Below are 23,589 nucleotides of genomic sequence, written 5' to 3'. Positions count from 1 at the left end.
AGTTGTTCCTCTGTTTTAGCCAACAGTGAAATCCACCCACAGCTCCTCACCCTGCAGCTTTTGCTGTCTGACTGGGAGGACAGGCAGTATGTTAAGGCAGTCCAGCCTGGCAGCAGTTTTCCTGGCTTCCCAACCTCCTGTCCTAAGGATGGAAAAAGCCTAAATAGTCCCAGTGTATTTGCTCTCTTCTAGTGACAAGTTTTGGCTGCTACCTTTGTCTTCTCCCTGCAGCCACCACCTTCCCTGCTTTCCTTTTGGAAAAGGGTGGGCAGCCAGTGGCTTTATGCTGCCAGTGCCATAGAGCCAAGGTACAGGGGCCAGGTGGCTCTTCCCAACCATCCTTTTCCCTGGCTCACAGCATGGTCCAAGCCAACAAGCTGACTGAAGGGAAGGGGTTAACCTTATTTTTTTTCCTTGTTCACCCTCCAGGAAGCCAAAGCCTATAAGTAAGCAGTGGAGAATATCTTGGAGAAGTCCTTTTTGGATGCTGGGATTTGGCCAGGACAGAGGAGGATAAGGGGGCTGTCAGTGATGCCTGATGTGATGTGAGTGCAGGCGTGGGTTACCCGTGGGCTGGGTGGCCGTGGGTGTGGGGACAGCTGGCATCACCCCAGCTCCTGGCTGAAACCCAGCTACTGGCAGCTCTGGAGGTTCCCAGGCCTGGGGTAAAACATGGAGATGTGCTGTGTCCTCACAGGTTTCAGTGGGAAACAACTGCTGCTGCTACACTGTGGAGGTGGAAAATGTTTCTTTTTCATCTCTAGGTTACAGATCAGTTGGAAACAGTATCTGTTAACACCTGGGAGCATTTCCTGTCACTGGGTTCTTAGACCCGTATTTCCATTGCCTTCTGTGCACCTGTAGTCCTGCTGCATCTGCAGTAGCTATGGCATCAAGGGCTCAGAACCCTTGGGGAGACTCCTTTGAGTGTGTCAAACAGATGTTTGTGTTCGAGCTGTTTCCAAAATACCCTGGGTTTCTAGCTGACAGGTTCATTTTCTTAGTTTTTCTGTTGTTACAAGCCTTGGTTGAGCAAAATATTTAGTGCTGCTTGTCCAGAGGAAAAACACAGCCATGTCCTTCCAGACAATCAACCACATCTCTCATCCCTGTTTTCACCTCAGGCCTGTTTGCCCTGAACTTCAGGATTTCATTATTGCTATAAATGAGATTGCAATATTTCATTATTGCTATGAATGAGGTTGTGTCACAGCTGCTTTAGGGTGTTACTTCCACAGAAGGGGAGGGGAGGGGTGGAAATCTGCTTTGGGGAAGAAAAACAGAAGGACAAGCCAGCAGACTTGGGGCGCTGGCCCAGCAGTGTGGCCACCCAGGGCTGAGGGTGGCTTGCACCAACACAGTCCCGTGCCTTGCCCTGCCAATGTTTATTTTGCTTGGGTAAACGATTGACTTTAGCAACACGACTGCAATGTGTGAGTTGTGCTGGGGCTGTAATTTGATGGGAGGAGGCAGCTATGTGCAGGGAGAGCTGCTAATGCCACAGGAATGCCGCGCTTCCTTGGGATGAGAGGAGACAGTGCTCGGGGCCCCTGGGGACAGCGCGGCTCCTTGGCCCTGCTGTCACCCTGTGCCTGGGAGCTGAGACCCAGAGTGGGGTTGTGCATTTCTCAGCGACCAAAATCAATGTGATTTGTCAGGGAAAATTTGGTGACTCATTTTTTGTAGTGAGGCTCCCACCCAGGGCTGTGGGAGGACTAGGAGAGGCCAGTACTCCCACCTCCCACCCTGCCTCCCACCAGGCTGGGAGAGACAGGAAGGAGCATCCAGTCCAGCTTAGCAATGGCTTTTATCCACGTTTCCAAAGCAAACTGAGGTCTTTTGGCATCACAGCGTGCCAGTCAGGCTGGTGGGGGAGGAGGAGGGGGATGTTATCCAGGATAACCAGGATGAGAGTAGGGAGGAGTGGGACTGTCCCTGGCACATGGATTTCAGTGATGGCTGAAGTGGATTTTAATCCATATTTCATTGCTAAAATGCTGCCAATGTTCCAGTTAAACCAGCAGGCACCAGTGCCAGCTCCTGAGCCTGCTCACCATGGCGGGGTGAGGAGATGGAACATGGCAGCTCCCCACTGAGCACTCATGGCCCTGTTGGATGCACTTCGCCATTGGGCTGACAGCAAAATACATCCATGGAGGCTTAAAGCTCCAGCTGTGATGTCACCTTGCCAGAAGTAGCCCCCAGCAGTGGTTTCATTAATCATGAGTACACAACGGGGGTGAAGCTGTCACTGAAGCTCCAAGGAATGACCAGCTGAGGCACTGGGTATTAACAGGTTTTATTTCCCTCTGGCCACCCTTCTCAGCACTCAGTCTTCATGCCGGTAGCCAGGGGACTTAGTCAAGGAGATGAGATGCAGAGCTGGAGGGTTTAGGAGATTCAAGCTGTCCATCAGGCCTCAGATTTATTCAACCCCCTTCATAAACTCCAGGAACTCTGCCAAGGGGAAGACATTGGAGACAAGAGGTGTGAGGTGAGACCCAAGTGCCCTCACAAGTGCCAGGTATGCTCTTGGCAGCTTTTCCCAGCCCTGTCTCCTTTTCCACCCTCATGATACGTGAGAGGCCAAGGGGGGATGGCTACTGTTCCTCTGACTGGAGCGAGGACTCCTTGTGACCCCTGCTGGAAATGTCACTGGAGCCCAGCGTCACCATCAGCTGCCACCAAAACACTGAGGTGAGTGCTGGGGGTGGGGGACACGGCCTCTGACTCAGCTCAGAAATGGTCTGGGGGTCATTTTGTTAACATCTCATTCAAAGATACAGCCCCTCAGAAATGGTGCTTGTATTAAGAGGGCAGGAGGGGGCTGGTGAAAACTCTCAGTGCTTCAGTGCAGCAAGGGAACAGTTAAGGCAGCCCCAGGTCCATGCTCCCATTTCACAAGTGTAAGAGCCCCCCCATCCCTGTGCACACATGTTCCTGTCAGATGTATTGCCCAGCACTGCCTGCATGAGCTCATGCTTATCTGAGAAGGCAATCAAGACCATGGGAGCTGCCCAAAGGGATGACCAAGGGCTTGTGACCAAACCACATGCAGGAAAGACTCCTACCATCATAGTCAATCCTGCCATCGTTGTTTTTGTCCCCATCTTTCATCAGTTCTTCTATGTCATCCTCAGTGATGGTCTCTCCTGTCGCCTGCAGCATGATCTTCAGCTCCTCGAGGTCGATGTAACCATCAGCATTTCTGTGCCAGGACAGAAGAGCTCAGGACCAGACAGAGCTGCTGGGGAGGGGGCCCGGGCTGGCTGCACCCCTCCCAGCACCCCACCACACTGTGCTCATGGCTCTCACTTATCAAACATCCTGAAGAGGTCTGAGAGCTCCTCTTCGGTTTTCCCTTTGCTGTCATCTTTCATACACCGGACCATCATAACCAGGAACTCATCGAAGTCCACAGTGCCACTGCCTGTGGGAAAAATGGACTTTCTGGGCTCAGCTGGTCAGCACCAGGACCATGACTGAGCTTCACACTTCTCCATGAGCAGCTTCACCAGATGAGCTCACCCAGCTTCCCTGCACAGCCACATTCATTCCGAACCACAAAACCTTATGTGGTGGTGTTAAACCCGTTATTGTTTAAGTTAAAAACTAAGACTGCCATCAGACAGTGTCTCTACAACTGGCAACTGGAAGAATATAAGGTCTGATGCTGCAGTCTCTTCTCATACTGGGCTTGAGGAATGCAGGAAAGGGGATCCCAGCTGGAGCCATCACCGGAGCTATGGGGGGTGGATGGGCAATGCCAATGAGGGATCACACTTCCCTTCAGCAACCAAGGGCCAAAACTCAGAAAAGCAACCCTGCAGCAAGAGTCAGCTCTCAAATGCTGGAATAAGTGACTGAGGCCCTTCTCTGACCTTGTAAGTGAATTTTTACCTTTCACAGTCATTTTGCCTTGGCAAAAGTTCTTCTGGAAGCACCAAATAATGGAAATATCTGCTATGGAGATACCTGTCCATCTAATTTAGGTATTAATATTGAAAGCTCCAGAAGGCAGATATTCATGCAGTGTGGTTTTGCACCCACAGTATAGTAGTGTTGTTTTCAATTACTCAGGTGCTTTCCTTTTTTGCCTGATTTTTAACTGCTTTTTTATTTTCCAGTTACGTGGTGTGGTATTTCTGCCCGAATGCCCACAGTGGATTTTGTTACGTGTGATCATCAGTACACTGATTTAATCAGTATTGACAGATATGTGGGGGAGTGCACACTTGAGCAGTGAGAGACTTTCTTGATGATAGAAGCCTCCAAGTGGCATTTCTGAAATGGCAGTTCCTACATTCAGCCTATATTTTGTTTTTTAAAAGGATCTGTACAATTTCACAGTACCCCCCAAGATCAGTTCAAGCAGTCTGATCATTGTGGGAATAGAAATTTCTATAGTTTCTCTTTGCCTGGAAATTCCCTAAAGGAACCATGCTGAGGTTTTGTGGGTGTTTAATGTCCTCTGAATTCACAGCAGGTAGCACCCCACAGCTGTGACTGCCCCCAGCACAGATCCTGACAACTGCACAGATGGCTCCCACACCCCCAGATGTGGGGATGGTGCTTGGGAGAGTGGAAGAAACCCAAACTTCTTACCATCTTCATCCACCTCATCTATCATCTCCTGCAGCTCCTCAGGGGTGGGGTTCTGCCCCAGCATCCTCATCACCTTCCCCAGCTCCTTGGTGCTGATGCATCCATCCTCTGCCCCCAGCACGAAGATGTCAAAGGCAGCCTTGAACTCTGGAGAGAGAGAGAGAGGGGTGAGAAGATGTGAGGGGGTCCTGCCCTGCACCTCGACCTGCAGGCAGGGGGCTCATCCCAGGCACAGCCTCCCCTGCCTGTGGGCCCCAGCAGTGCCCAGGCATGGTGTTGTGGGACAGGCACACCACAGAAACTGCCTGGCTAGAAATGCTGGTGGATCAGAATTCCTGGGTCATGCCCTGCCTTGGCCAGTCTGGCCAAAGCATTTTCCAGAGTGTTATTGCTGAGGCAGGCAGGGCTGCTGGCTGGGGAGCTTGACTTTAGCCTGTGGTGTCAGATTGAAGGTGCACCTACCATTTTTTTGCTCTTCTGTCAGCTGCTCAACCTGTAAGGAAAACACAGACACCAAGTCATTTTAATTTTGTCAGCATCACTGATTGCTAAAAGGAAACGTTATTTGTTCAACAGCCTTTGCCAGGGTCAGCCAAACCTCACAGACCAGGGAATATACAGCCAGTAGGGGGTCGACACCACAAGTTTTTGTAGTCTAAAAGATTCTTCCCCTTAAAAAAATTATTCGTCTCTCCTTTGAAACAAGCATTACTTCTCTAGAGTAGTAGATGCTAATACATGGCAGAAATAGCCTTTGTACAAGCAGGGAAAGCCCACTGAGAAAAGAATACGCCTCTCGACCATTTGGGGATAATTTCTTGTTGCTGGCAGGTTTCACTGCAGGATGGCTGCACTGCTGAGGGCTGCTCACATGTGCTTGAGAGTTCCCTAGGGAGGGACAGGTAGACAAGACTATCCCCAGTAGTTGTTTTTCAGCCCTAGATTCAGGAAACTTAACTAATGCTTAACTATCCAGAACTGAACTGCTCTGCTTCCACCTGGGCCAGTGTTATTACAAAGGTATCTGGCTCTGAAGGGAGCTGCTATTCCCTTTAGCCTGTTTTGGGAATCTCTGAAGAAATGTGGAGCCTGTGGAGCCAACAGGCATTAGCTGCCATGGGCTGGCAGACTGTTCCCAGACTCTGCCCTAATTCAATCCCCACAGATCATCAGTGGAAGCTTATTAGACACCATGAATTAATGAAGATAAACAAAAATGAGAGCAAAGGGGATTCAATCAGCTCCGTGCCATACCTGTTTAAGTGTATTTCTCTCTTTGGCTTCATTGCAGGTACTGCTTAGCTGAACTTGCTGCCCTCACCACCATGTCCAACTGCCCCTTTGGTAGCATCCATGACAGCACCTTCCTATGCTGGCTGAGAGCCTCTCTAGACCCAGCCAGATCAGACCCCATGCCTGCCCTGTCTGACCCCACTAAAGTCTCCTTGCTGCTGCCCCCATGCAAGTGGCCCCCAACACCCATCCCTGCCATGTTTTTTTGGGGGCAGAACCCCACAACCCAGGGTTGTGGCACTGTCTTGGATCAAAAGCTGATTCTTTTTCCCTGGAGGACAATGGTTTTGCAAAAGTCAGCTGGTTCTTCCTGCTTGCAACAAGAAGCAGAAAAAAGTACTTTTCCTTAGCGGGACAGAGCCTGTGGGAAGCAGGCAGAGCATTTTATCCCACTCCCCATGCTCTGGGAAGTGAGGACTTGTCACAAATTTTTCTGACAAATGGCAGGATTTTTCTCTGCTGCTGGAGGAAACCCAAGCCCAGAGTGTTTCTGGCAGTGATGAAGGCAGGCAGGCAGCTGCTGGACCTCTGTAGACATTGTTTGGGCAGAGCAAGGGCAGCCACCACCACGATGGCCACAGCCACGTCCTGCTCTGTAACACAACACTCTTGGCGCAGTCGCTATTTATAAGCCTGGCTGAGAGAGGTGCTGGAGATAAAGATGAGCTCCCCGATTGTTCCCAGGCTTTGGTATTTATCCTTGCAGCCCTTTATCTGGACACTTGTCCCTGGCACTGTTCTGGGCACCACTTAACAGAGCCTAAAAATATTCCCAAAATAGCTTTGCGTTTGCACACCCTTATCTAGGCATGAGTGGGTAAGATGAAAATCCATTGGGTTCTCTGGCTGCACGTAGGGGATTTGGCATGAATGTAATATTAATATATGCTATCAGCATGCAGAAAATATACAACTATTCACTTTTGAAGCCTCCTCGAGTACTGAAGTGATAGATGTGGTATATATAAATACAATGCATTGTTGCTATAGAGTGACATTTTTGTTACAGAGATGTCTCTTGAGCTGTTCATAGTTCACTCCAGGTATGGGTGCTGTTTGCTGCCTTATTCCTCTTTTCCCTCCACATCGTTCCAGGAACAGGTTTTTCTGACTGTGAGAAGGCAAGCTCCAAGCTCACAACACAGCAGCAGCCATGGTAAGGCCAAATCTGCTGTATTTTACTTCTATCAGCTCTCCTCTCCATCCCATGGTTACATTTGAAGTCAGACAGGGGAAACTGAAGTTGTTAATTTTTTATTTTTTTTTTTTTCACAGGAAAATGCTTTCTTACAGTCAAAATGGTGGGAAATAGATCCACAAAAGTGCTGTTTGTCTCAGCTGTGCCTGGCTTGGACTTGTTTTGCCTCTGTAAAGGTGTTGGGAGTTAATGCCCAAGACTCAAACCCTACATTTACCTAATTAATGGGCATTCGGTCCCTAGCAAAGAGGAAAGAGGGTGTGCCTTGAGTCACAGGGAACATATTTAACTAAAAACCTTAATTAGAAAGGCCTGTGTTTTCTTTGATTTTACAGGTTCCATTTTTCTCCTGTTTGAAGGTGTTGGTTGGAGGACCTTTTCACACTATCAGGATCACTACAGGGGTTCCATTCCCCGAGGTTCAAGGCTGACAGGGGATGTGTGAGCATTGGGGTTTTTTTTCTTCAATTTACCTCCAAGGACTATATTCCTTCCCTCTAAAAACCTTGGAATAATTATAAGACTTGTATGATGCTTTTTTTGTGCTCTTAACTTAAAATCAAATTTGATCAGCTGTATGTTTAAGGGGGGAAAAGCACCAAAAAGCTCTTACTGTAAATCCAGTTATGGATGCAATAGCAATCCACACAAGCCAGAATCTATTTTCATCCTTATTCCACTCAGACATCTCTATGTCTGTCTATGTTACAGAATAATGCTGTATTCTTATTACAGACCAAATAGTTTGGGTTTACACAGTGAGCACAGCATGCAGCTGGGGAAGTTAAAATAGCCTAAGGGTGCTCCAAGTTCCTCAGGGCATAGCTCACATTCTCGATTCTGCACATCACAGACCAGGAGCAGCAAAGCAGAGGAGGAGGTTTGGAAATAACTGAGAAAAAAAACATGGGTTTTCTAAAATCTCCCTGAAAAATATTCAGTTAAGGAAGGGGGAAACATAGCAATGGCAGAGTTGTAAAGCATCAGAAAGAAGAGGGTGAGTTTTAACCCATAATGTTATTATTTGAATTTAATATTTATTTCCTGGGAAATCTTTCTCTGCTTTGTCTGAGCTAAAGCCAAGAGTCATCTCCTATGCCATGCAGGTTTTATTGAGATTTATAGCTTCACCTAGGAGCCATCTCCCTGCTTTACAGTGGTGAACCAGGGGGTCATTGTAAATAATTAAACAGCAGGTTGAGAGTTTCACACTTGTAAGAGGAGTGTGAAACTTCCAGAGCCATGAGAAGGCAGGGTCTGTGTCCTGGATGAGGATGTTGACTAAAAGTTGCTGCCATATAATTATTTCTCACTTCCATTTCTCCACTGAATTATTGCTACTGCAGCTTCGGGGAACGTACGACAGAAATCCCTAGAGTCATTTCAGACTCCCCTCCCCATCCCACAGCCCCAAGGGGAGACACTCACCGCTGCCTTATAAATGTCATCCATGGCTGGAGCGGGTGGGCGAGGGGCCGGGGGCTGTCACGGTCACTCTGCCGGCGCTGCCCCGCGGGCACGGCTGATATAGGGAGGGGGTGCGGGCCCCGGGGGCCGGGCCCAGCCCACGGCAGCCCCGCATGCCCGGCCCCCCAGGAATGCCTCCCCTGCGTGCCTTGGGATGGGGGCACGTCCGGGGCCAGCCCCGCTCGGCGGCAGCTGGAGGTTTCCTCGTGACTTTGTTGTGGGATCAAGCCACCGCTTTTCAGCAGGACCTGCCGAAATCGCTGATGTATCGCGGTTCTTGGCTGTCCTGACTGGACCCGTGCCATCGTGTCACCTCCACCTCCACTGTGTTCCCCCCTGGAAGCTGCGTTAGAAAGATTATACCGTGCCAAACAGAATTGGGAATTACGGGAAAGGCATACGTCCCAAAATATCCCTGTCCAGCAGCAAATATCCCTGGGAACAGGGGTTGTCAGGGTCCCTCGTCCCCTCTGCTGGATGTTCCCAAATCCACGGGGGACTTGCAGCTGGGGCCGATGCCATGGGCGGGCAGGTAAGGAGCAGGGGGTGGGGTACATGCGGTCCCAGCGCCATCGAGAGAAGTGTGGAGACAGATGGAGCTTTGCCCCAGTCTTCTGTTTTCAGCTGGGGCTGCAAAATGTGGGGATTAGCTGTCAAAATGGATGTATCAACTCTGTTTGATTACAGGGATAATTGCCAGCCCTTTAGGAAATCATGATTCCCTTCACCCAGCCAGCAAGCTGACCTGTCCCCACTGCAAATGGCTAAATTCCACATTCCTGGATTTACTGTGGATTTATCACAGATCTACCACGCCATGGTGGAGAGCAAAACATGCCAAAGGCCTCCAAGTGATGAGCACTTTTCTCAGTGCAGTGAAAAGTGTTTTAATCCACAGCAACCCAAGACAAACCTCTTTTTTTTAATGATTCAGGACTCCCTCTTGTGTCCAGAGAGCTCTGACACTTCAGGGTGGCAGTCTCACCTCCAGCTGCTTCATTTAAGAATTAGTTTGCAAAACTGAAAGTGCAATTAATGCAACTGTTAGTTTCCATCTTTTCCAAAAATGCCCCCTGAAGAGGAATCATGCTGCAGTCCCTATGGAATGTCCAAGCCAAGGCAGCATTAAGCAGGGAGCTAGGTGGTGTCAGCACAAAGTGGGGATGCAGGTGAGGACAAAGCCATCCCCACATCACATCCTCCCAGTTTTTGAGTCCTGAAAGATTAACTCACTGCAGAGCCTGGTAGGAACTGTGGCCTTCTGGGCACCTACTGGCCTTGATTTGTCCAGGCTGCCCAGCCCTGCCTCTGCTCAGCATAGGGGTAGCAGATGGAATAAAAAGGAAAATTGTTACATTTAAGGAATTGATTTTTGAAGCAGTTAGTCTTCCTAATTTGAATGTATTTAATATTTTGGTTGCCTTTAACACACAAAAGTCAGAAAAGTGGCAGAGGGAAGTAGTTATTTTGTTGAAGGGCATTGGAACCTGATCTTAGGTGAGGGCACAGGCTGAGATGGGAGACTTGCTGTCCCCCAGAACCAAACCATCACCCAAAACCTCCTGGGAAACCCCAGAGAGACCTTCCCAAAGAAGTGCTGCCCCAAGGCAAGCCCCAGCCCTGGCTGCTTCTCCCCACTTGGGATTTACTGCAGAGACAGTGGGGTGGCAGGTGTCAGCTCTACCAGGCACCAGGGCAGGGGCTGAGGAATCACGCCTGGCCCTGTCCCTCCATCCTGGGAAGTGATGGCTCTGAGTCACCCTGAAAACAGCCCCTGAGCTGCGTCAGAATATATTTAGGGTAAATGTAGCACAGGAGGGGGGGCTCTGACATTGCCTTTAAAAGATCTGCTGGAGAGATCTGGGATGAAATTCAGGTTGGGATGTGGAGGAAGGGTCTCTGTGTGCTTCGAGAGGGGAAATCTGGGCCACTGCCACCCTACACACTGGCATGGGAAAGCTGCACTTCTGCGAACATCTGATGTGAGCAGGGACTTACAAAACAGAGCTGAGCCCAGAGGACAGGATGAAATCCCATCTGGCAGAGGGAGGTGACGTTCCTCCCAGGGAAGGAGGCGCAGGCGAGTGGCATCATGCCAACCCCTGCCTCCCCGCCGGCTGCCTGGAGACAAAGCTTCCAGCATCCCCCTGGATCTCCTAACTTGTTTGCTTACAGAAGAATTGGGAATTGGGGTTTTGTAGGGAAACCCAGAGCCTCTGCCACGCAAAACCCTGGGGGTGGCCACTGCAGGGATGGGGTGCTCTGAGGGAAAACCACCCTCTCCTGCTGCTTCCTTTGCTTCCTCACGTGAGCCCCATGGCAGAGAGGGAGTGTGGCTATCTATAGCCCGAGGAGGGCTGCCAGCACAAGTGCCCTTAATCTGGGCATGGCTGGCTCGGTGACACACCGGCTGTCGCTGAGGTCAGGTACAGCCTGTTGGCTCCAGCTGCATCCTGACATGCTGTCCCACTTGTCAGTCACTACAAGCTATCAAGACAACTGGAAAGCTTTACTGAGCTTTTTTCCTCCAAAACTTCATTTCAGGTTCTCATTTCCAATCAGCTGTAACCCACTGCAAAGCTAGCTGAGGCATTCTTGAGGTCAAATATAAAGAAATAAAAGGCAAAAGCCCAACTAAGTTGCAATTTTGAGATCAGGGATGTCTGCAGGGCTCCTTGGGCTGTGTCATGGCTCCAAACTGCAGCAAAATCCTCCAGCATCCCCCTTCCCTGCCTTGGACACATGGCCCTGAGACAGTCCAGTTCCAACAATGGCAAAATTCTTTAATTTATGGCTTCCTGAACCCTACTCTGAACATTTTAGCTGAGGGAAGGTCCATTTTTCCCCTTCCCCAGCCACATTGCTCCTGTCGTTTCCTCCTCTCTGAGAGCCAGGGCAGGGCTGTCACACCACGAGCCACTGTTGTGCCTGCAGGCAGGAACTGCTTTAGGAGGAGGAGACAGGCACTGATCAAACCCGACAGCCACGCCAGGGCTGCAAATTGTTATTTAATTAAGGGGATGGGACATTCAGACGAAGCTTAATTAAAATTGCTCTCCAAACCCAGTTATTATCTCGTGGAGAGGCTGAGCTCAGCAGCAGTTCCTGATGCTGGGACAGCATTAGAAATTCCCAGTTGGGCTGCCTGTACTCTGTGTTTTGTCTTTGTACACATGATCCTTCGGCTGCATCCTGACCAAAGGAAAACATTTTTCAGTGAAAAAACCCCAGAATGGGTTTTCCCAGTTCTGCTTGCAGAGGTGTGTTTCTTTATCTGCCACCACAGTCCTGGTGGCATCTGCAAGACACCAGCATTGCTCCTGCAGCTCCACACATCCAGCCAGGGCATTTGCACTTTTGTAATTAATGACACCATAATGAGCTAATTGCATCCTCTCTTAAGCAGCATAAGGAAGATGTTGCTTTCATTTTGCTGGAAGTTACTTTGTAACAAAATCTCCTTGACTTGATGGTCCAAAACATAATCCCTCTGTAATATAGCACAGAGTATATATCAAAGCCTTGATGGATGCTTGATGCATCCTTCTGCCAAAACATAATCTTTCTAGATAACCCCTCAATCTTAATACACTCAGGTACTCCAAAAGAAACTCATTATGTCATTTCTCCTGCAATTTTCTGTTCCTGGGGTGCACACTGAGCCTGTCAGAAAGGTTGCCACAGTATGAATCCCCCTCAGGGCGACTCAGGTTCAGCTCAGGGGAAAAGGCTGAGGAGGTTTGCTTGCCATCTTTCAAATTCTCCACTTCTGTTACAAGTTCTTGACAAGATCCTTTAGTGTGCACAGGCTTGAAACACTTCCCCGTGCTCAGTGGGACGGTGAAAGTAGAGTCTGTGCTGTCAGTAAATCACCCCAAACAACACCCTGAATTAACTCTGGGCTCATTGCTGAGGTCTGGCCCACCAGCCCAGCTCCTCAGCCCTGTTTTTGGGGTGGCACCAGGCAGCCCTGTCACAGAATCACTGCCGTGGCACCTCAGCCTGGTGTGACAGTGTCCCAGCCTCCAGCAGCCCTCGGTGGCCACAGGCAGGTACCAGGGGCTGCCAGCAGCTGGGACAGTGTCACAACCACAGCGCTGGGATGGCCCTCAGCAGGTCTGCACTGCAGGGATTGCATCCCACTGGATTGCACTGGATTGGGCTGGGTTGGGTTCATTGGATTGCACTGGACTGCGTTGCATTGCACTGTATTGAATTGGACAGCATTGGATTGCATTGGACTGGATTCTATTCCATGGGATTGCATTGGATTGGATTCTATTCCGTGGGATTCCATTGGATTGGATTCTATTCCGTGGGATTCCATTGGATTGCATTGGATTGGATTCTGTTCCGTGGGATTCCATTGGATCGGATTCTATTCCATTGGATTCTATGCGTTTGCATTGCACCGCACTGCCCGACGCCCCCCGGGCACAGCTAGCGCGCATGCGCGTCCAGAGAGCCTAAGCCCCACCCCCGAGCTCCGCAAGTCCCGCCCCTACACGGGCCCCGCCCCGCACTGGCCCCGCCCCCGCACGAGCCCCGCCCCAGGTGCCCATAAAGCGGCGCGGGCGGGGCGCGCCGCACCCTGAGGGGGTCGAGCCAAGATGGCGGCGGCGGCGGTGCGGGCCGGGCGGGCGGCGGGTGCGGGTGGCGGCGGCCGCGGGGGAGCCGTGACGGCCTGAGCGGCTGCGCCCCGGCGCTTCTCCCGGCGACATGGAGGCGGCGGCGGGAGGCGAGGACGGCGAGGAGCCCCCGCGGGAGGCCCGAGTCCTGGGCTCCGAGCTGGTGGAGACATACACGGTACGGAGCGGGGAGGCCGTGCGGGACGTGAGGGCAGCGGGGATGTGGGCAGCGAGCCCTCCGCCTCAGCCGTGCCGGGGGAGCCGGTGAGGCAGGGCTGCATCGGGCAGCAGCGCCCGGCCGGAGCTGTGCCCACGCTGTGGAGGGAGTGGAACCTTTGGCACAAGTTTCCGAGGGGCTTCAGGATAAGGAGCCGCGTGGGAGCCGGGCTCAGCCGGGAAAAGCGGCCCCGAGCTCCGCGTAGGTCCTTTGGGAGAGGCGGAGGCTTCGTGAGCAAATGTCATGTTCTTGCCCGTACATATCTATGTGTATGTGCGTATGTTTATGGAAGATTGCTATCGAGTAAGCATAGCTTCCAAAGCTGGACTAAACAAAGCAGGAAATCTTTCCTTCGCATGGAAGTATCGTAAAAAAACCCTCTGATCTGATTTCCAGAGGAAATCGGATGACTTAGGATAGACCAGTTTTCTCTTACCTCACCAAAAAAAAAAAAAAAAATTGCCAGCGGTGTTTTCATTTGGGGAAGGAATGAAGCTTTTGATGGATAACTTGTTTTTTATCTAGTCACATTCTACCGAGAGTTAATTGGTCTGTTTTTCAGGAAGAAGCTCATCCTAAAACAAACCTCAGTATAACTGCAGATAGAAAATGTCTCGAGCATACCACTCTCTAGTTATATAACTAAAAAAAAATGTTTTCTCCTTCTGCCTTATTTTCTTGTGATTTGAAAGACCTTCTTCCGCTAGAATGCACATGGATTACATTAGGCTTTCTGCTGTGGGAAAGAAAAGGAAAATGGGAGTAATGGTTTGGAAAGGCAGTATTTGGAAAGTTGTGTGATGGATACAAGTAACACTTAACGATTTCCCTCTGTAAAGGGAAAACAGAGCAACAGGAGAGTGGCTTCTGAGTTGTTAATAGGACAGAGCTTTACTCAGCTGTGGCACATGAAGAGCTAACTCCTTCCCAGGTGATGACCCTTGAAACAGGATTGTGGGAATGACTTTCAGGTGGTCATATTAAAAGGCAAAAACATATGGAGCATTCAGTGAAGGAGTTTGCTACAAGCTTGAAATGAATTCTTGAGAAGTGCCTGAGCTCATTCTCTTAGTTACATGATGTGTATTCTCAGAAATGGCACCACTGCTGTTGAGGTGTGACTGAGGGTGCGTTAGGATGTGGCTCATCCCTCAGTCAGCCGAGAGGCCCAGTGAGACCTGTGGCTTGGGGACTGGAAACTTCCATGTCAGGTGTGAACCAAAACTCAGCAGTGCTGATGTTGAGAATTTCCATCAGTATTATGCAATACCAGTGAATGAGAAAATCAAGTGCATTCAGTTGAGAAAATATCAGTGTCATCTGCCCTCTTATCCCTCTGGAAGTTATGGTGCAGGAGGTGAAACAGGAGCTCCTCTGCTGCTTCAGCCTGCAGACAAGTGCTGTGGTAGGACCACCCTTTGGTAATGCCATTAATATTCTAGATAGACCTGGAGTTCAGGTGTGTAACTCTGCAGGTAGTGATCATCTAATCAGCTGATAGTTGAGGATAGCATTTTAAGCTGCTGTAGCTAAGCCCAGGGAAGCTTATTTTTTCAAGACTAGATTTCTTTCTTTAGTGGTTATGGAAATACCATGCTACTTTAATGCCATTTTTCTTGGGAGCTTTAAAAATACAGTGTATGAAAGGCAAGGTCTGCCACTGATTCTCTTGCTGCATTGTTGAGGGCATGTTGGTACTAAGCTTGCCTATGTGTAAACCTGAAGCTGTTAGCAGGACTCCAAGGTTGCTGTCAGCTTTTATGAGACAAGTCCAAGCCATTAGAAATGTGGAAATAGATCTTTAAATGAAAGCAGAAGTTTTACAAAATTCATAACAGGGTGAAAATTTTTTGAAAAAAATATCTTGTATTTAATGTTCATAATTAGTTGAGAGCTGCTTAAGGACATGACAAAGACCTGCACCAGATTGTTAATTGGTGTAAAAGCCAGTCAAATCTGGTAAAGGTAAGAAAGGAAGTACAGCTGTAGCAGCCTGCATCTTCATCTATTACCATGTGGTCAGGTGGCAGTGATCCTATTTGCATCCTTGTTTTTAAAAGAGTTTTTTTTTCCAGTGGCATATGAGCTTCCTGGTGTACTCAGTATTTCAGAGCTCAGTCTCAGTAGAAGGGGCTGTAAAGACATTTATCTGACAGTTGTGATATTAGATCCTGTAGAATATATTAGGGAGGCCCACAGTTCTGTGTAACATTGAAAGTACTTTCAAAAATGTGATTCTTGTTGGAGTTTTTAGCCTGAAAGGCAAGATATGGATAAATCCAGCAGGAAAAAATCCTGCACTGGTTGATATATTTTCTGTTGGGTTAGGAAGGTATGAGCCTTCTACACCTTCTACAGGATGTTTCTAGTGAGTGTGCTGGTCCAGCTAATGCTGACTGAAGACTGGTTTTGAATAGAAGGCCTCAAGGCTGTCACTGCTTCATTTGTTTCCTACTATGCATTTGTTTGGCTTAAAATTGCCTTCCTGCTTTTCCTGTTTTTTGCAGCTGTTTTTAACATAAATACTAACTTTGGTGTTTAAGGAATATGCTTTTGCTTCCTTGAATGAGTGTAAATTGTCTGCCTACTTGATGAGGCAGGGAGGAGGAGATGTGGCTGCATCACTGCTCTGGAATTTGGGACCTACTGGCTGTAGTCACACCTGTGTCCCAGGCTTCCTGTGGAGAGCTCTGTCATTTAAGCCTTGAGTTGTTTGGGTTTTTTACAGTACTGAAGCATGTGCAGTGGGATGAGACACACTAGAAATGCAAGTTCTCCATGTTAAGCGAGGTGGGCAGGTTTTTGTACTGTGTCTAGGAAGTGAACAAAAAACAGTCTGGAATTGCTGTTGTTCATTTTACAGCTGGTTTAAAAATGTTTAGTAGGTCTTTCATCCCTCAGTATTTAGGAAGATGAAGGGATGCTGTTTTGTGGTATGAGCTCTTAACTGAAAAGAGCTTGTAGTGGCTTGCTTGGAAAAAAAAAAGAAAATATACAGCACTGCAAATACACTAAACACTTTACAAAGTAGAACATAACCAAAATAACTGATTTATAGAAAGATGGACAAAACTTTCTATACAGAAGGGTTTGGTAAAGACAGGTGGAGGAGGAAATCCTGTGAAAGGAAGGGGTTTTGTGTTTTAGTTCAATAGAAATGCAGTTTGTGATGTAAGGATGGGTGGGGATTTCACATGGTGTATTTATTTATGTCTGCAAGAAAGTGCAGTGTGAGGATGTCATCATTTGTCCTTGTATTCCTTTAGCACTTGGTGTGACAGGCAGCCCTTGGACAACCTTAGCTTAAGCTGTCAGCCTTGTTGTATTAGTGCACTCAAAATTTGTTGATGATGAACTTAAGCTCCTAAAACAGTAAGATATCTAAGGGGATTTTTTGCTTTAAAAATATTTGTTTCTATATTAAGATAAGTCTTAATATGCACATCAGCATATTGCATTTATATATTTATTCTTCAGGATAATGGTAGCTTGTGGATTGATGTGAAATCAGTTGCTGTCTCTGCATACTGATGCTGTTTGGGGGGTAAATATGTACTGCCTGCTCTGGCTGCCTTCTAGATGGGAAAAGCTATAGCTCTTTAAAGACTTAACTTAACGAATTGTATCAGTGCATGCAAACACTCACTTTAACAGGTGCTTTCCCAAACAGACATTTCACTAAGTGCTGTGTTTCTAGAAGTGGTCAGTGCTTACCATTTCAGCAAAAGAATATTAAACCTTTATTACAAATTTACTCTGTGTTTTATACAGAGACAAGGGGTTTCCTTGCTCACCTGGTGAGTTGTCAGCTGGAACACGTGAGGTTACTGAGTTTCCAGTGTCTAGTCTGAGGTTTCATGCCTTGTGTACTCAAAGTGCATTCCATTTAGATGTGCTGCTTGCTCTGCCATAGTTTAGCACAGTCAGCTTTTCAAAAGAACTGGTATTTTTATGATGGCTTATAAATGTAGTACTTCTTTACTTCTAAGTTTAGTTTCTTTGAGTCTCTCGTTTTCCTCAGGGTTATGAGGTGCTCTTGAATGCTGGTGTCATTCCTGTTCTGGTTTATCACTAGTGCACAGTGGTTAATCCTGATCTGCTCTTTCCCAACAGAACATGACAGGAGAGCAGGTACAGGCCTTAACTGAGTCCATAATTCTGTGTGGGCATCCTTCTGTGTTTCCAGTGCTCATCCCAGCACTGATGTGTCATTCACTGTGTGCACTAGTCAGACATCTTGGTTTGCTTCTCTGTAGGGCTTGGGTTTTGTTCAGTGAGCCAGTGTCAAATGCTTACAAAAATAAAACTGCCATGAACTATAGTTCATCTTCTAAAATGCAGGTGGTATTCTATTTAATGTTTGACATTGTGCTGCTGTGTACTTGCAGTAAGTGAAAACTGGAACAGATTGAAACTGTTGATGCTTTTTGTTTTCTCAAGTGGGTTTAGCAACTAGATGTGTATCATCCTCATAGCAGCTATGAGTCAGCTCTGGGTGATCTGTGGTAGTAAGCAAGTTCTCAACTGTATTAAATGCTTTCAAGATTTGATTATAAGTTGTTGTTTTCTCCAAAGAGTATAGTTGAATTGGATAATATAGTTTATTTAATTTGTTGTTTTCAAGTAGCTGTGGAACTGGTTTTGTAGAGCCTTTTTTATTTTCTGCTTGTGTTTTATCTTGTACCTTTAAAATGTCTTTGGGATGGCTTGTTTCTGGCATATCTAAAGACAGGCTGAGTTTCCTGCAAAACCAGTACTGTTCAATCCAGAAAGTCACCTAGAATGAAAATCTTTGGTTACATTCATGGCTAAAAATACTTAGTTTTGTGTTAGGAGATGTTGAGCTGCTTTAGATAATTGTAGTGATTATTTGGGCATAGTAACTCTTCAGGAAGATGTTTTGTGTGCTTTTTACCCTAAAAGGAATAAAATAGCATCCACCCAACCAAAGGGTTTGTTCAGTTTTCTCAAGGGTTAAGCTCCAGATTTCTGATTAACTGAAGTGACAGTAGGATGCCAAGTTCCTCTGCCCATTGTGGAACTTGGTAGGTGGAAGAAGGGAAGCTGCTGTCTCAGGCTTGTGGGTAGCTTTGTATACCAACTTCAGTTAGCAAGAACTTTTAGAAAAAGAAGTAGCTTAGAGCCCTTGGTTGTTAACCTTTGGGTTTCAAAGCCATTGCTTCACACTGAGGCATCATCTGCATGTTCTTGTTGTGGAGCACCCTCGTGAGTGAGATCAGGAATCCCACAAAGCAAAGGCACCTCAGAGCTGGGGTTTGCATTTCCTTAGTTCTGATTCTTGCAGAATATAGATCCACCTTACAGTGCTCCATCTACCAGCAGGTCTCACAGTCAGCTTCTTTTTGAAGCAAATGTTTTGCAATATCCTTACTTGAATTTTGTCTTTTCAGGTGTACATTATTCAGGTCAGTGTTGGCAATCATCAGTGGACAGTCAAACATCGTTACAGTGATTTCCATGACCTGCATGAAAAGGTAAAGAATGTTAAAAACTGTGACCTTGATCTCTTACAAAACGGTACAGTTCTTGTAGTTCTGTTTTACGAAATGGTTTACATAATTTCTCTCTTTGGTAAAGAGAGAGATGATCTTTCAGATGCCATCTGAACTGCAGACTAAGTCCTTTTAGTGGGAACATTATTACTTGCCCCTGTTACACTCCCCTCTTGAGCTGGGTAAGGTTGACCTGGACAACTTTAGCCTTGGGTGGAAGCTGCATCAAGAGGGGACAGTTCCAGCTGGAGTCATTGAACTTTTTGCTAAGAAGGATGTTTATGATCAGCTGATTTGGTGACCAAAGTCTCATCAGGGTGGATGATAAAAATGTCCTTAAAGTAGCATGGGATAGTTACCAACCATTGCTGATAAAAAAACAAATAAAAATCAGGAAAAGTGTACTTTGTTCAAGAGTGTTCTGCTTTCTCAGAAATGCACTGGTTACTTTGTTGCTTTATCACATTTGTTACATTCTGCCCTGGTGCTATGAGTGCTTTTTTGAGCAGACACTTATTAAACACTGATCATTCCATGACAAAATGTTCTTTCTGAATATACCTAATACTTTGAAGGCAGTAGCTAAATTTACTGAAGTAATTTTATTTTTGGATCTTCCCAGGATCTGGCAACATGTACCTAATATGTTCCATTGCATCTTTTCTTTAAGTTCAGGTGGCGTGTCAGGTATTAACTCTGGTCTTTGTCTTGTAGCTTGTTTCAGAGAAGAAAATAGATAAAAATCTGTTACCTCCAAAGAAGATCATTGGAAAAAATTCCAAAAGCCTTGTGGAGAAAAGACAAAAGGAACTGGAGATCTACCTGCAAACTCTGCTGCTCAAGTTCCCTGTTACTGCACCAAAAGTTTTGTCACACTTCTTACACTTTCATTTATATGTAAGTTATGTTTTTAGTGTTTGAATAGAGGCTTGAGTGTCTTTCCCTAGTTCTCTGACTTGGAGAGAATTCTGTGGAATCTTCATGAATTTGCTGAAATGGTTCATTTTCAACATTTTTCACACTATAACAAAGCATATTTTTAAGATTTTTGACACCACTTTTTATTGCAGTAGACACTGTGCTGGGAAGTAGTGTGGGCAGAGACTCTAAGAAGAGAAAATAAATGCTGGCAGGAGAGTTGGAAGCTGTGAACAAATGTGAGGCTGAATTGGTTAGGCTGAAGTCAAAAGTGCTGGCTCTCAAATGATCATTGCATAATGGATCCACAACCCCTACTTAGTGGCTAATGGTTGGAGCTGTGGTTCACACTGAAACAGTTTCCAGTAGCCCAAATGAAGAAAAATGATGCTTGTCTGTGGAGGCACAATGATGGAGTGGCCTTTGGAGAAATAGCTCCAGCAGACAGAATGTTACGGTAAAGGGTACTTGAAGCAAGAAGCAATTAGTTGATCTCATGTTCAGGTTGCAATTTGTTCATCTCTTGTGTGTAATTTGGCTTTTTTACAGCATCATGTTGTAAGGGGGTGAATGAATTTCATAAAGAGACAAAAGCACTGGAGAACTGAATGGAAAGAAGAATCAGTAATCGCTTTGGGGTGGGTTGTTTTGAGAAGGCCCTCCATGGTTTCATAGAAAAGCTTCAGAAATTGGTCACAAGTGATCCATTAGGTGTTAATTAAGTTTTAGCAACAAAGGAATGCCTGGTTTAGTGTCGAGATGACTAATGAGGGAAGGGAATGAACATAATTATGCTGGTGAGACTTCAGAGTTTCTTAGATAAAAACAGCAGAAAGTTTATTCCACAGTGTTGCTATTGCCCTCCAGACTTGAGAGAGAAGCACAGATTTGTAACTATCAAGCCCTCTGAAATGGATTTGAGGTTTTAAATTTATTAAAAATGTCTGGCAATGTAGGGAGAATTCTGTTCAAATAGATCAAAATTCCAGTGATCAGCAAGTTGCATCATTTTTCTGTTCTGTGCCTGCTCTCCCTTGTAAATGACATCTGTTTCATTAAAGTTTCAGTGTTGTAACTTCCACATGGTTTTTATGTAGGCAGTTCTTCCTATCCCCTGACTTATTTCTCAGAAGGACTATTTTTTCCTCTTGTAATGTAATCTTTTTTGTTTTTCCAGAGAGCTAGCAGTATTTGGATATGAGTGCTTCCCTGTTTCTAAACTGCTGTTAGATATTAAGAGCAAAGATGTTGCTTAATCTGCATTTCTTTGCTTTAGGGGGATCTGACTTAGTTGTAAACTCAATTGTTTTTTGCTTTGAACTTTAGAATACTTTCAAATATTTACCAAAAAAGTGTTAATTATTCAAGAGAAAAGCTAAATATTTACCACAGTAATTCTACTGGAAAAAATGACCTTTCTGCAGAACTTTGATCTTTTAAAATATCTTCATTACCAGAAAACCCATGTACATGCTGAAGCCTTTATAGTCCCTGATATTGCCTCATTAATTCATGTAGGAAGGCTACAATATTTTTGTCTATTCTTCTTTTGTAGTATTTCCAGTAAGGATTATTTAATTTTATTTCCTAGATTAATAGAACAAAATGGAGTAGAAATACCAGCCATAGATACATTAAACTCATTCTAAAGCATTTAGTTGTTCATGGGTACAGCCTAGCAAAGAAAAACAGTTGCGTGTGGCAGCAATGTGGAACCTTATGGTTACTCTGACCTTGAAAAGGATTTCTGCAGTGATGTGGGGATGCTTATTTTGTTGCATGGTCTTTGTCATCTTAGAAAATTTGGTTTGTTAACTTACATATAGGAGGTTTTGCAGGAAAAGCATTGAGTACCCACAAACTGCTGTTCAGAGACACCTGCAAACAGTGGACTTCTGTGGGTGTGATGTATTTAAGTAGTTATAGCTAAGACAGAAGTCTCTTGTAGATCTGATAGAGGAATAGAGTTCCTTTTTTTGCCTGCTAGTCACTGAACAGTCTAAGTCATAATCTTGTTCCAATTATAAACATAGAAAAAAATTTTGGCTCTGTGTCCCAGATGAAAAAAGAGATACAGAGTAGAGTTTTCAATTAAGTCTGTGCTTGCCAGATGAGTGTAATTGGCTTATTCAAATGCGAATCAGAATTGTTTAATTTTGTTTGGAATACAGCTTTGAGCTTGTTGTTTTCAAAACTATGGCATGGAGGCTTTGTTCATCCTTAGTGAACGGGGTTTCAGTTTCACTGAGAATGTGATGTTCTAAAATCCTTGCCTCATCAAATGAGCTGAGCTGTCTGCTGCAGATGTCCTGTGGATGTATTCCCTTGTTATGAATCATGAGGTATTTGTCAGCAAAGTAAAGTCATGAAATATTCATGTGGTGATGATCCATAATATCTGTTTATACTTTGCAGCTACCTTAAAATGAGATGTTTGTCTAGGGGAAGCTTCACCCTCACAAACAGTTTTATTTTGTTCTTTTTGTGGGCCTTTGAAAGGGAGCTGTTGGAAGTGCTCAGAGCTATTTCTGGATTTGCACAGAACATTTGCTTTTTGTGGAGAGAGGTGTGCCCAGATGAGAAATACTGATCTTTGTGCACCTGCAGATTTAGAAAGTACAGATCCATTCACTGAGAGTTATCAGCCTTTCATGCTGGAGTTGTCAGTGCCAGGAATAGAGGTTGAGCACCTGGGTGGGTCCAGGAGGGGGAAGAGGGATGATGAGAAAAGGAGGGGTTTGCATAGTAGAGTTGAAGCCCAGAAGACTACTTACTATTTGTATCACTTTTTTCTCTGTAGACCTGTTAGTCTAAAGCTTTCTCAGTGTTAGTGATATTCTGAGGAAACGTTGAGTGCTTGAGGCATTAGAATAGTCTTAATGTTAGAATTTGAAGAACACTACACTTGTAATATTTTCTTAAAAATAGAGCCATCTTCTAAGTTGGGCTAATGTTGTTGCTTCCCCTTTTAAATGTGTGCAGGATAGGATTATTTTAATGTAGTTCACTGTCTTTCATCTTTGAAGTGAAAATCATATTAAATTAAACTATTTCAACTTATTTTTATGAAGTATTTTCAAGTTACAAAGAAATCTGTGAAACAGTCACCCCTGGTTTCAGTTTAAAAAAAATCAGTCCTCTACCACAGCAAAAAAGGTTACTTTTTTGGATAATTTAGTACTTCACTAAAGGAACAAATTGAAAAATTGGAACCATAAGTATGTAAATAACACTTGATTGCAATGGTTTATTGTTTGCAGGAGATCAATGGGATCACTGCTGCATTGGCTGAAGAGCTCTTTCACAAAGGTAAGGAATTTGCAGTATTTATCCAGGAAGGTTTTCCTCTATGTTTGTGCATTCACATACCTTTCATATTTTACCTCCAGACAATAGGAGGTCTGGTCTTCCATATCTGACTGATACTTTTTCTCCCCTTCTTTCTTTTTGTCTTTTTCTTGCTGCTTGCACTTTAATTCAAGCTGTATTTTGTGAGGAGCTGCAACAGCCTTGCAGCCACTGTCGGAAACAAGAAATTGATGAATTTATGTTTTGAAAAGGGCCTCCTAGTTTGTCCTTGAGGGATAGGATGTGGCAGGGGTGATCAGGAGCTTTTGCTAAGCCCTCTGTCTCAATGTGCTTTAGTGTAACCTGTCAGGAAGCTTGGTGTCAGTGAGTCCTGATAGTCTGTGTGTTAAATGCAAGAGATTACTTTACCTATCTAAATATTATTCTTCCAGAATTCAGGAA

The 23,589-nt window shown here is 45.8% G+C and overlaps 2 protein-coding genes and 1 long non-coding RNA gene across 5 annotated transcripts in view; 2 read left to right on the top strand and 1 right to left on the bottom strand.

The window, feature by feature from the left end:
* Nucleotides 1-2,345: 2,345 nt before the first annotated feature.
* On the bottom strand, nucleotides 2,346-8,629 carry TNNC1 (troponin C1, slow skeletal and cardiac type). Its single transcript, XM_015641209.2, has 6 exons — nucleotides 8,525-8,629; nucleotides 5,068-5,098; nucleotides 4,606-4,752; nucleotides 3,316-3,430; nucleotides 3,072-3,208; nucleotides 2,346-2,457 (listed from the first exon to the last, which is right to left on the bottom strand). Exons 1-6 carry the CDS (start codon nucleotides 8,546-8,548, stop codon nucleotides 2,426-2,428), a joined length of 486 nt encoding a protein of 161 aa, XP_015496695.1. The 5' UTR covers nucleotides 8,549-8,629; the 3' UTR covers nucleotides 2,346-2,425.
* LOC117245040 lies at nucleotides 5,084-8,577 on the top strand. Its single transcript, XR_004499182.1, has 2 exons — nucleotides 5,084-7,054; nucleotides 7,174-8,577. It is a non-coding gene; the product is annotated as an uncharacterized LOC117245040 (long non-coding RNA).
* A 4,558-nt stretch (nucleotides 8,630-13,187) lies between the features above and the next one.
* The window catches only part of NISCH (nischarin), a 28,977-nt gene continuing 18,575 nt past the window's right edge, over nucleotides 13,188-23,589 (top strand). For all 3 annotated transcript variants that reach the window (XR_004499186.1, XR_004499187.1, XM_015641190.2), the window contains exons 1-4: nucleotides 13,188-13,369; nucleotides 18,820-18,903; nucleotides 19,636-19,818; nucleotides 23,100-23,148. Coding sequence is in view for 1 of the 3 variants with exons in the window: in XM_015641190.2 (XP_015496676.2) it covers nucleotides 13,283-13,369; nucleotides 18,820-18,903; nucleotides 19,636-19,818; nucleotides 23,100-23,148 (403 nt within the window). In the remaining 2 variants the exon portion in view is untranslated. The remainder of the gene's footprint in view (nucleotides 13,370-18,819; nucleotides 18,904-19,635; nucleotides 19,819-23,099; nucleotides 23,149-23,589) is intronic.

Source organism: Parus major, chromosome 12, assembly GCF_001522545.3.
Source record: "Parus major isolate Abel chromosome 12, Parus_major1.1, whole genome shotgun sequence".
Classification (NCBI taxonomy): Eukaryota; Metazoa; Chordata; class Aves; order Passeriformes; family Paridae; genus Parus; species Parus major.
The sequence above is the reverse complement of the archived record's forward strand: the minus strand, read 5'-3'. Positions and strand labels throughout refer to the sequence as shown.